A 13,210-nucleotide genomic window follows, 5' to 3' on the forward strand; every position below is an offset into this window, starting at 1 on the left:
TTCCTTGCAACCACAACCATTCCAGTATTGTGCATTTCCTGCTTTTTACAATTCACTGTCCCCAAACAGAATCTGCACGTGCCCACACTGAATCTGAAGCAGGTGGTTCAACACCTCCTCCTCCACCACCTCCTCCCTCCACCACCTCCTCCTCCTCCACCTCCTCCTCCTGCTCCTGCTGCTGCTCCTGCTGCTGCTGCTGGTGCTCGTGTTCCTGATGGTAAGTGTGCTTTTCAAGCAATTACAGTCACTTGATGTGGATTCTCAGACAGCATCTCCCTTCATGCTGCACAGCTTCTGTAGGCAAACAGTAGCAACGGGAGCATTAAAACTAGTGCTAAGAGAAATGTTCTGAGACTTTTTTTGGAAGAGAAAGGGGATGGTCGAAGCTAACACATGGATTAAAATTATTACTCTAATGTTTTTCATTATTGGTGCCTATTTCCTTGTGGGGTTTTTTTAATTTTAGTTTGGGTTTGATTGCTTGATTCCTTTGTATTTTTTGGTTTTGGGGAGTGGTTGAGCCATGTGTGTGGCTGTTTGATTTTTGATTTTTTTTCTTTTTTTACTTAATTGCTGGCTTTCTTTTTTTTTTTTTAACCAAAGGATTTTTTCTTTCTATCTCTTATAAACCATTAACTTTCTGTAATAGCCTTTCCTTGCAGACATAACTATTTCCATTCTGTGCATTTCCTTGCTTACTAAAACTTACTTTTACTGAACAGTTATTTTTCAGCCTCACATTTCACCCCAAGAAGCTGGTAGACCTCCTGCTCCTACTCCTGCTCCTGATGGTGAGTCTGCTTTTCAAGCAATTACACTCTTGGATGTGGGTCCTAGTCCACATCTCCTTCATGCTGCACAGCTTGTGGAGGCAAATACAACACTTAAATGTAAGGGAAGCATTAAAACTAGTGCAAACAGAAATGTTCTGAGACATTTTTCAAAAGAGTAAGAGGATGGTGAAAGCTAAGACAGGTATTAAAATTTTTGTAATTTGTTGTAGTTTCTTTTTTTCTGGTGGTCCCCATTTGCTTGTTTATTTTTAATTTTGGTTGTGTTTGGTTTTTTGGTGGGTTGGATTTTTTTGGTTTTGGGGAGTGTTGGTGGGTGGGTGTTTGGTTTTTTATTTTTTTCTTTCATTACTATTTTTTTTTTACCAAAGGCTTTTTCCTTTTTTTTCTGTTTTAAACCATTAATGTTTTTGTAATAGGCTTTCCTTGCAACCACAACCATTGCAGTTCTTTGTATTTCCTTGCTTTTTAAACTTTACTTTCTCTAAGTTGTAGACTCAGACTGGGTTTTTTTCTTGTCACCCTCTGCCTTGCATTTTTTTCTTGGAAATAGTGTAGGACAGAATTCAGTAAATATGAACCTCAAATAATTGTAACTTTTTCTTAGTACTGTTAGTACTGGTGGTTTATTTGCGTTGAAACATGTGAATGTCCTTACAATGACAGTAAGTAAAGTAAAATCTGATAGTGTCACGGGTTTGACATTGGCTAAAAGCCAGCACACCTACAAAGAATCCTTTACTTTATTCTCCTCTGCCACAGATGAGCAGAGGAGGAGGAAAGAACAATTAAAAAGCTGATGGGGTGAGATAAGGATTAGACGTTAAACACTTTAAGGGCAAAACAGGCTCAAAACTTTTAAATATATAAAAACAAATCTATTAAAATCTATTAGTGAAAAAGAATAATGAGAACTAAAACCACTTTTCCCTTCACAGCCCTTCTTTCCTTCTGACCAACAACACAGGGAGACAAAACATGGGGCTTTTAGTCAGTTTGTCACTTCTAAAAATCTTTCTTCAGTCAGCTTAGGAAGAGGTGTCTCTTTTGCTATGTCATGGGGTCTTTCCCATGGGAGACAGTTCTCTGTGAACTTTTCCAATGTGATTCTAATTTTCACGAGCAGCAGCCCCACCCAAATTTGCTGCAACACGAGTGTCATGGTTTGAGGCTGGCACAATGCCAGTGCTCCCATGAAAATACACTTTCCCTAGCGGCTTCTCTGAGATGTGATCAGGAACAGAGCAAAACAGGCTCCAACTCAGGAATAAAGGAAACAAACTTTATTAACTACAACATCTAAAAAGGAACAGACACAAAACTAAGAATGAAAACCCTCCAAATACATTTCTCCTCCTCCCCCTTTTTCCTCCACAGCATGAAATAACACCATAGATTTCCACACCATCACCATCTCTCAGATAATCAACTTTTGAGTCCATCATCACCCCTGAAATAATCAACTCTCAAGTCCATCAGGGAGTCCCCCCTTGCACCATAGGCTTCCCCCAGAAACACAACTGAAACCTCTTGTGTTTCCATCTGCCCTCGTGACTTCTTCCCTCCATGTCCAGTGCTCCCACCACTGCACATGGACCAGGACTGCTTTTAGGGTTCCCCATTTAAGGATGCCCCGACCAGTTCCAACAAAAGCAGCAGTCTCTCAACTTTGGGACACCAGTCCCCCCCAAATTTCACCTCCTGGGGCCGAGGGGCCTCATGAATAGAGATTTTCCTCTTCACTAGAGACAGAGGGCATCCCACACCCTCCTCAGCCGTCTCTGTTCACGCCACTGCTTCATTGCACTCTTTAGCTTCAAGGCATTGCCTCCCCCTAAATACAGTCTCTGGATCACAGGAAAGACATGGGTCTGTCCATGGCCATACAAGAGTCCAGCCCAAGGCCATTCCATCATCTCCTCCCACCTAGGACTCTTCTCACCTCTTTTAACATCTCTCACTTGTACTCACTTTCATCACACTTACCCACTGCTTCATCTCTCTCTCCTCATTCAGATTCAGGAGGATCAGTATTTGTAAGGTTTCCATTATTCTAGAAAGGGGTTAAAATCTTCGCCTTTGTCTGCCCAGAACTCCCACAGCGGCTGGGCACCTTCTCTCACCCCATCCCCCACTTCTCCTTCTGGCCAGCCTGTGCTGCCAGACCATGATATCGAATTTCAAGGCAGCACAGGCACTGGCTCTCTCTCTCTATCTCTCTCCCAGGGGTGTGGGGGGGCGGGGGGGGGGGCCCGATGCTTCTCAGGGCTCTTCCACCCTTCCATCTTTCAGAGCCTTCACCCCCCTCCTCTGCCCAAGGCTCCAGCCTACCTCACCAGGGGAGGAGAGCTCTGACCTCCTTCACTGACCGGGACCAAGGGAGTTCTCCTGGGAGTTCTTGCATTTAACCCCCTGTGTTCTCAGAGGCGGTCCATACCTTCAGTGGCCAAACCAGGTGCCAAAATTCAAATCCAAGCACTGATTGGTTTGACCACAACCTCCCAAAAAACTCCCTTCTTAAACTATGACAACGAGTCACTCCCACAGGCAAAGAAGTCTTCCCACAACTGTTTTTTTCATGGGCCATTTGGTTAATGGGGTTTTGTTTTAAGGATGAGAGCTGTTCTAGTACAAAAGCAAAGGTCATTTTCTTCTATCTCTGGAAGCTTCTCTCTCCCTTTCAAGTCTTTCACCCGATTGCAGCTTCTCAGCATCCACATGTTCCAGGATGAACACCTTTTTCTCACAGGCTACAGGTGATTTAAATTTAATTAAATTTCTCTATTCCCCCATGCACTTAATGAATTACAGGGAAATAGATTGTTGTGTTACAGTCCTCACCACAGCTTGCAGGAGAATTTCAGCTCTGAGGCCCAGAGCACCTCCTCCTCCCCCTTTTGCACTGACCTTAGTGTCGCCATTTTGTTCTCCTTGCATGTCTTCACCTTTTCCTTTTCTCTGACTCGGGAGAGAATAAGTGTTTGTAAGTTCATCTGTTCTCAAGTTCTATCAATTGAAAAGTTTTATAGACTTCTGCAGTGTTGAAAGGTTGATCACTTCCAGGTTTGCCATGCCCCTCACAGCTGATCTCATGGTTCCTGCCGGCGCCATGCGGGACGTGCCGGCTGCCGGCTCCACTCAGTGCCTCTCTTCATGGGGTGCACCAAAAAGGGAAAAAAAATCTGCTGCTGCTGCTGTTGGCCCTTGTGTTGGCAGCATGGCTGGCTAAAAGCAGCTAAGCAAATAAAGTCCATTGTGAGCCATGCTGAGATAGCTGCGGCCACATGGTGCTACCCCAGGTGAAATAAATGGGCAGGAGATCTTTCTCTTTTTTAATGCCTTTATTAAGAAGAATCAGCTCAGGTGGGGAGAAATCGACAGGTTGCGCCCTCGCTGCCGCTGCTCCCAGGCGTGGCACGAAGGAGGAGGATGATGCAGTTTTGTCCGCTGGTCTGCAGACAGAACTGGGGACTCTGTCCTCACGGGAGAGTCGTTGAGTCCTTGGTTTGTTGGTTTAGAAACCCGGGGGGGTCTCTTTAACCAGTTTCTTTTCAGGTTAGGGTGAGAAATAAAAAGATTCAAGCAGGTACGGGACAATGCTCCCATCCTTAGACGTCACTTTAAGTCACTTGTTGGCTCGTGATTTTAGAGGTTTTTCTTATAAAAACTGTAAAACTGTAAAAACCCAGGGTGCACTGCATTTGTCATTTGCATGTTGTCTCTGGTGTCACTGCCCATCTCTTTACCCTGGAGGGTTTCCCTTGGTATCTCCTTGGCATACAGCTAGCATCAGGGAAACAATCAGTTAATCACCCGCCATCAACGAGTGATTAAGGGCTTTTCTTCCACAGGGAACCTAAAGGAGTCTGACTCGGTCTGGCTTGGTTTTTTTAACTCTGAAACTTAAAAAAAATACAACTTTCTATTCATAACACCAGGTGTGCCAATCTTGTCTGAGCTGTCCTGGCCACATGGCCAGCCCTGGACCATGAAGACCCTTGCACCTACCCACCCCTCCAAGGAAGAAAAAGAGAGTTCCCAAGGTTTTGTCTTTCATAAATAAATTATCATAGAGGCATTACAAGCTTTTCTAGTTGACTTAGAAGTGTGCCTGTTCTCAGAGGGAGACAGTGATTGGTTTTGCCTGGCACAGAAGAAGCTTTTAGCAGCTCCTCACAGAAACATCACTTTCATGGCTGATGTCTTCCCTCCTGACCAAAAATTAACCCATACAAAACCAACACAGATAGGCCACAAAAGAGAATTTCCCAGCTACTGAGATGATGGCAGACATGAAAGAATGGAGATTATCAGTACAGGTAAAACAAGAAAAGCCTACTGACAGTGTTTACTTCTCTGGAAGTGTCTATAATGCTGAATACACTGAGCAGTGATGTCTCCCAGAAACTACTTTTTTACAGGAGTATTAGCAATTCTTACCTGATTTTGATCAACTGAGCATCACTTGCCAACATTACTACTTAGGCAAGGAATACAGGTATCCCAGTACAAATACATTCCTCGTCATGTGGCTTTGCTTACACAAGTAATAGTTGTAACCAAATATTATAAACCATGCAGTTTAAAATAATAACAATATGAAACTTGTATTATAAATCACATTATGTAACTTAGGACAAAGTGTTCAAAACCACATTAGTTCAACCCCACACATGCTACTTGGTAAAGAAAGTGCCTTTTCTATGCAAAAATTGTTTGATCCTCAGTATTCTAGTTTTGTGAACTTTTAACTCGTCAGACTATTGTAACATACTTGAATATTACAGTAATTTAATTAAAATGTTGCCTGCAACAATATGCCTGCCTAATATTTGAAGAATAGTAAATGTTGATTTCAATTAATGGCAAAATATATCCAAAAATAAATAAGTCCTTTCTGTGGCAAACAGGGCAAGTGTTCCCCAATAACAGTGACAGGGAGATTGTAGAATAAATTTGTTTACTTGATTAAAAAACACAGCCTTGGAATTATAATGATGAGGGATAAAAGATCTCTGTAAGTATTTTGTAGCACTTCAAATAAAGTGCTATTGTTTTGCAACCCTTCTGAGCCCAGGATACTTGTACGAATGTCCTTTGTCTATTAAAGATTAGTATCTATAATCAGGTGCCATATGTTTCAAATAAGCACTTAAGACAAGAAGAAAACAGTTGTAAGTACTTCACATACATACCCTTGTGAGAGGTATTTTACAGAAAATGTAGATTTTCTCTTGATTTTTTATTTTTTTTATTCCAGCACACCAGGGAGAGCTTAAACTCGGAACCTATACTGTCTCTGGAACCAACACAACATCCACTGTGACACCCTACAAAACTGTATCTGTAACCAACGTAGATTCCAGTGTGATAACAGGCACTGGGTCATCAGTGGACACATTCATCAACCTGACACCAACCAGAACCAATACTGGGCCATCAAAGGAAATGTCCTCCAATGTGAGACCCAAGAGAACGTACACTGTGTCTGCAATCAACACACTCTCCAGTGTGGCATCAGACAGAACAGGTTTTGGATCATCAATGGACATATACTCCCATGGGATATCTGGCAGAAGTTACTGTTTGTCTGCAGCCAACATACCCTCCATGGTGACACCAGACTGTCCACTATGTCCACCAATGATCCAAAACCTAAGTACAAGTTTTGGATCATCAGTTGGTGTATCCACCCATGGGGCACTTGGCAGAATGTACAGAATGTCTGCAACCGACATACTCTCCAGTGTGACACCAAGGAGAAGAGGCATTGGGTCATCAGCGAACACATTCATCAATCTGACACCAACCAGAACCAATACTGGATCATCAGTGGGTATATCCTCCCATATGATACAAAACAGAGCTCCTACTGTGTCTTCAATCAACACGCCTTCGAATCTGACAGGGAACAGAACTGGCACTAGGTCTGCAGTCAACACATCTTTTCAGACCACACAGAACTAGTTCTTTGCCATCAGTCAGGTCTTTCAGCCTGAGTGTCTTACCCAGTACCAGAAGAAATCAGGGAATTTAATTATTGGATGTGACAGTTTTCTTGAGCAATATCCTAGCTTCTCTTCAGAAGAAAAAATCTCAAAAGACCTAACTAAAATACAGTAAAAAAAGGAGTAATTAAAGTACCAACCTTTGTATTGTAGTTCAGTGTATGTAGTTTTTGGTTGTGATAGTTATAGGTGGTCTAAAGCTGCACAGATAATATGGCACAACAGACAGCAACTCAGCCAGCCTAATCCATTGGGTAGTAGAACCAAACAAGTCTCCAGGTGCGTTACTGATAGGTTGGATTCAAGCTCAAACAGGGGACTTCAGCCAATCCCTTTGAACCACGAATGCATCCATATCATTGGCCAGTGAACTGGTGGAGCTAAGACCCTTGTCCAATCAGCTATGTAAGACTGGGAAGTTTGAAGCCCCTATAAAAGAGGGCATCTTTTGTTCTAACAGCAGTGACTTCTATTTTTCCCTACATGGTCCTGCTACAATGCATCTTTCACAGCTCTAATTCTCTAAAATATCTAGTCTTTTTGCAGGGACGTGTTTTGAAACTTTTTGAAGCATGTTTTTAGTTCAATCTCATTCTGTCAACAATGTCATCTCTATTCCATGGCCTTCCTAAGTCAGCACACCTTATCTCAGTGTTTGCATACAGATGTACAAGACTGTGATCATTCTGTCAGATTTTGAGAATTCTTTACAAATCCATTTCCCACAGCCATTCAATAAGCAGTGGCTGTTGCTGCACTAATTCAGTGTATGTGTATGTCACATTCCTGTCTCCACCATCAGCGACTTTTGTCTGTAATTTCGTATCTTTATGAAAATATGCATTGATATTTTTGCGTTTCTGTGTTTCTAGTTACTTGTATACCAAAGCACTTATTTTTTAAATTCTTACTTATTGCAGATGTTATTTTTTATGTAGTATATTTTAAAATGTTATTAAAAAACACATTTTGGGTCATTTTCCTCATTCTTAAAAAATATCCACAAGCCATTTTAATCTCTGTCTCTCAAAGTTATTTCATACCTGTCTGTTTTAAATGAGGACTACAGTATTTTAATAGGATTAAGAGGGGTCCATGAAATGCACACCAGTGATTCCTCTTGTGGAATGTCATGGCCCTGCCATGACCCTCTTTTATTTTCTTTTCTTTCTTTCTTTTTTGTTTTTGTTTTGTTTTGTTTTGTTTTTTGGTTTTTTTTTTTTTTGTTTTGTTTTGTTTGTTTTGTTTTTTAATTGCAAACTTAAGCCAGATGAGAAGAACAAAAACAATGTCATGATCCTTTGGGAGCATCCTTGCTGATCTTTCTGCTTTTTCAGTTGAGCAAGGCTCTGATCCAGGCAAAGAGATTGCACTTAGTGACACAGAACCATTTGGCTGGAACTCTGGTGATTTCTAGTAACAGCTGGAGGCCTGGATCTCCACAGGGTGCTTTGGCTGTCCCAGGCTTTGTTGGCTTTTGGCTGCAAATACCATTGCCCTTGCTTTCTTGTCCAGAAGTACCATGGCTGGGCAAAAACTGGCAGTGGGCCATGTTCCAAAGGCAGTTTGGGCTGGAGTTTGTGAAGGAAGGAGACCCTTATCCAATTCCAAACCACATTTAAAAAATCGTAAAAGAGAACTTCCCATCCTTAACAAGCAACTGACAATTCAGAAGTGGATGCAGAGCTTATTTACAGAATGAAAAGGAAGGAAATCTTCCAATGGAGTTGTGGTTTCTGAAGTTTTTACTCTGACTCCCACTCACAGCTAGCACTGGAGAAAGCCACATCCCTGGAAGTGCCAGTGTCTTCTGCCTGCCATGAATTGTTTGGCTGCAACCATCAGAGGCATCAGGCTGGAGACAGGCTCAGCTGACATTAGGAGCAGGAGCTGCCCCAAGGAGAAAAAAATGAATGAACTTGTACCTCCCAAACCCATCTCCCCACAGGTTCCAGCAGGATTCCTTTGGTTCTCAGAAATACACTGAAATAGGGCTGAGAAGACCATCTGGATCTATGTGTTCATGCCCAAGACCTTGCTGATGCTGTTTGGGTTTTGCCATTTTTCTTTTCTATGTTTTCTATATTCTTTGCACATATATTTGTAGCTCTGTAGCCTACTGTATTAGTGACCAGTTTTCCCAATACTTTTCCACGGCCCTTCCCTTCGCAGAAAGACAAAACAAATTCCAGAGTTCCAAGCCCCAGTGCCATCTTGGTTCTTCCTGGGAGACAAGAACTCTTTGAGATACATTTTAATGGACAAAGTACAGCCAGTGCCAAGGTGGGGGAACTCCAGAGAAGGAACTTCACCCGGGGGGGAACTGCATCACCACTTGTTCTCCTCATTGGTGTTTTTTATCAATTATGCTAATTTCCTAAAATCTACAAATACGTAGGTACAGATATGTACTCATCCCTGGAGGGATGAGAGTTTCCATAACTGCCCCTGAAAACATTCAAATAAAGATCTGCATTTATATTACCTCCTTACCAAAATTATCTCTACCTTCATTTCCAGGTTGGGAAAAAGGCAACATTGCCATCTCAGGCAAACCTGACCCATATCCTCACTAATTTATTCATCAAGGTGTCTTCAATTTGCTGGGATTTTTACCCTGCTAGTTCTGTGAGAATGTTGCTTGCTGTCCAAAAATGTTCTTTTCAGGAAACTCAAGATATTTGCTTAGGTTGCCCTTTTCTACAGACTCGGGCTATTGTTGAAAAACATGAAGGGCACAAACCATTGCTCAGGCAACTCCAACAAGTCTAAGAAATGTTGATCCCAGTAGGGCTTAGGCCCTTGTTCTGTCAATTGACAGGGGTGTTTTAAAGGACACAGACACCAATGGAAAGAAAAGTCATATTTTACTAGGACTATTAAGGCAACAGAAAAGTAAAATAATGCATTCAATAAAAATGTGTGCTTGGCTTTAGTGACAAGCAAAAACAAGCAAGGTGATCTCGTTACTATATGAGAGACAGGATAGTGATTGAAAAAGATACAACACCAATGCCCTGAACACTTTACCATCATCCAGAGTCCACAGCTGCTGTGGACCCCCATTTCGCAGAGAGCACCTGGAGAACTCTTCCCAGCAGCTGGGAAAATCCTACATGGTGTGTCCACCTGTAGCTGAGGTCTCCAAATTTACCCTGAAAGTGGGTCCAGCTTTTAAAGGCCCAAATCACCAAGTCAAAGTGACTTGATTACATCTTTAGCACAGAAACACCTGCATCTGACGGCACACTTCCTGACCTCAGAGGCAGGGGCTTGGCCAGAGCCCAGGCCTTGTCTGTAAGGATTTCCCCCAAAATACCATATGAACAAGCCTCTATTTATATCAGTTGGGAAGATTTCTTAAAATTATACATGTCTTGCAGATACCTACACAGGGTTATGTGTATAAGTTTCTGAAGAACTTGTTTGGTGTTAAACAGCTAGCACAAATAATAATGATGGTGTTAGTCCCATAATGCCCAGGGTTCATCTTATAAGTCAACTTTGGCTGAGGCCTGCTGCTCAGACCTAACTTCCTCAGCCCTCTAACTGGGTTCACTTTCCCAAGCAAAAGTTGTATTTGTTTAAATTGTAATAAGCTCTATTTAAGGATATTCAATTTGTGCTATAGTAATTTAAGTTTTACTAATTTTTTTTTAAATCAAAATGTATTAAATTTAAAATGCTAAGCAACAAAATCAGTCCTAGATTTTCTGTCCTCTGAATATTTGAAAGGGTTAAAAGCACTGTGCCTAGGCACATATTCGGGCAAGACTCAGATACATTGTAACCAACACAGAAGCTAGCAAAAATTAGTCACAAGCTAGAGACACAGGATGAAACTTGGCAAGAAATATAGCACAGAACTTGCAAAAAGAAGGACAGAGCTTGCTAAGAACAATGAGGAAATCGTTGAAGCAGCTAACAAGAGACTGCGCATGCCTAGAGGAGAAACATGGAAAGGGCAGAGCGATGAAGACCTCCAGCCTTCATCAGGAGACGACCGAGGAAGATGTGGAGCCTTCCTCAGTGGGGCCAGCGTGGGACTCTGCGCCTGCACTTCATGAATGCTAATGAAATAGTGAGTTTTCAGAAACAGTGTGCATTACCGCACTTTTTCTAAGGAAAATTATGAATATGCATAACCCTTTCTGTGTTTGCTATTATTTTAAAAAGGGCTGAGTCTCTGATGTTTTGGTAAGAAAACAACTAAGTTGAGAGTACAGAAGCAGTTTAAACTGCTTTTCCCATTAAATTGTTTCTATAAGACTAGTATAAATTATGTTCATATTGAAGCAGTGATGAAGAGAGGTCATTAATTTGTGAGCAATTGTCCAAACTTTGCAGCAGAACTGCATCTTACACTGTGACACAGCTACAGGGAGTGGTGGAGGTCCTCTGGCATTGTGCATTTTATGGAGCAGGTCCCTTCCCATGCAGGTCAGTCAGGAAGAACCTTCTCCTGCTTTGTCCAAGGGAAACTGATAACCAGTGTCATCAGCTTCTTTTGGAAAGAAGGAAAACTGAGTGAGCCTGCTGAGCCTGAATGGAGCCTGAGCAGTGGAGGACAGAGGGGGCACAATAGATAAAGTCCTCACTGCAGAAGTAATTGCTCCTGTTTCTCTGGTGCCAGCTGTAACAGTGATCCGCTGCCAGAAACTCTTGGGAGAAAAGTATCATTAGGGATAATTTTCTTCCTCTCTCTTTTTCATTTCAGTTTCCTTTTATTATTTATATTTTTATGGAAACATATTTTTAATAATTTTTATATTTCTATATAAATCTATTTAAATAATTTAAATAAAAGTATTGTATTTATTTTTATTACTTCTTTTCCATTTCCATTCTTGTTTCCTCCAAATGTCTCCTGACCTGTTCCAGCAACAACCAAGGTCACATCCACTGAGTGCAAGTTTGTGGTTCCACTGAAATTGGATGGTGGTTCCACTGAAATTGGATGATGGTTCTCCCTGCAGTGCTTTGTTCTCCCCTGCTGCTCTTACAGCAGGTAAGAGTGGAGAGTGTCCAATGGAGGGACAGAGATGATCAGAGGGCTGGAGGACCTGTGCTGTGAGGGAAAACTGGAGCAGTTGGGTCTTTTCTCTCTGGTGAACACGAGGTTCATCACATGATTCCAGCATTTAGAGCAGAGATACAAAGGGGACAGAGCATCTCTGCTCACAAAGAGCCACGTGGAGAAGACAAGGAGCAACAGTACAGGTAGCACTGGGAGGGGTTTTGTGTCAAGAGAAAAAAACAATTCTTACAGTAGGAACAAGCATTTGCTGGAGCAACGTCCCCAAGGTGTGGCAGAGTCCCCCTTGCTGGGCTTCCCAAGTTGCAGCTGGACAGGGCTCCAGGGAATCTCAGCAAGGCTCCCCCCACTTCCCACAGAAAGCTGTACCTTCTGAGGCCCCTCCTGCCCTGGGCTGTGGCTGTGTCCTTGCAGCAGAAGGCCACGCTCACTCTTGTGTTTCCCAGCTGATTTTCAGTTCCCTCAGTGCCCAGCTGGGCTCACACCGATGCAGATCCAGTGCAGGGGAGAGAAGGCAGCGAGCACTGGCTGCAGGAAAAGCACACACAGCCTCCCCTTGTGTCCCACCTGTTGGTCACTGCTGGCTGCTGGCATGTCTCAGCAGTGCCCACCTTGCAGCTTTGGCTCCTCTGACCATGGGGAGTCATTCTGGGATTCCAGGGAAATTCTCCCCTGGCTCCAGCTGCTGCTTGATGACTTAGATGCTCTTCCACAGGTTTGTGGTGCCTGTTATGGTTAAGCTGCACTGGATTCTGAGAACTGAGATGGCTGCAGTCAGAATTATAGCCAATTCCCCCCAAAAAAGCATTTGGGAATTCCCAGTATTTCATAGTTGGATGAAGTTTTGCTGATAGCTGTTGGACATTGGCATATTTGGTTGACAAGTAAGGAAACTTCCCTTGGACAGTCAGACTTCCACCAGATAAGTTGTGAGGACACATGAAGCAGAATATTGGTCACCAGTACTACTTCTCTCATTAGGAATTGAAGCCTTAATATTTGCCAGCAATCAATGTGCTCTTCTCACATACCAGTTTTTGTTTGTAACAGAGCATTTTCCTTCAGATGCTAGGTAGAACTCAGAGACCACTGAAAGCAAGATGGATCTCAAAATCAGCTGGAATCTGGTGTAGATGGTATGGTTACAAAACCTTCTGGTGCTCAAACTGATATTCTGTTTATCATAGGAGCAAATTATGGAAATATAACTCGGTCTCTGACTATTTCCTGTTACAGCAGTCAGGGCTTGCTTATGGAAGGCATTTGCCATAAATACTGGTATCCTTGACAACACCAGAATGCAATAAAGGGCTTTGTAATGAGCCACTTTTCAAAAATGTATTCCTTAACTTGGACAATTGTGTGATAACAAG

General features: G+C 42.4%; 2 protein-coding genes across 2 annotated transcripts in view; both read left to right on the forward strand.

The window, feature by feature from the left end:
* The window catches only part of LOC135289330 (coiled-coil domain-containing protein 171-like), a 35,777-nt gene extending 28,823 nt beyond the window's left edge, over positions 1–6,954 (forward strand). Inside the window, exons 17-20 of the mRNA XM_064402827.1 lie at positions 70–220; positions 726–794; positions 4,733–4,837; positions 6,055–6,954. Coding sequence (XP_064258897.1) covers positions 70–220; positions 726–794; positions 4,733–4,837; positions 6,055–6,761 — 1,032 coding nt within the window. The 3' untranslated portion in view covers positions 6,762–6,954. The remainder of the gene's footprint in view (positions 1–69; positions 221–725; positions 795–4,732; positions 4,838–6,054) is intronic.
* Positions 6,955–7,093: 139 nt separating this feature from the next.
* The window catches only part of LOC135291229 (serine/threonine-protein kinase PAK 3-like), a 51,487-nt gene continuing 45,370 nt past the window's right edge, over positions 7,094–13,210 (forward strand). Inside the window, exons 1-2 of the mRNA XM_064405259.1 lie at positions 7,094–10,883; positions 11,684–11,810. The gene's annotated coding sequence lies outside the window, so the exon portion shown is untranslated. The remainder of the gene's footprint in view (positions 10,884–11,683; positions 11,811–13,210) is intronic.

Source organism: Passer domesticus, chromosome Z (assembly GCF_036417665.1).
Source record: "Passer domesticus isolate bPasDom1 chromosome Z, bPasDom1.hap1, whole genome shotgun sequence".
NCBI classification, from domain to species: domain Eukaryota; kingdom Metazoa; phylum Chordata; class Aves; order Passeriformes; family Passeridae; genus Passer; species Passer domesticus.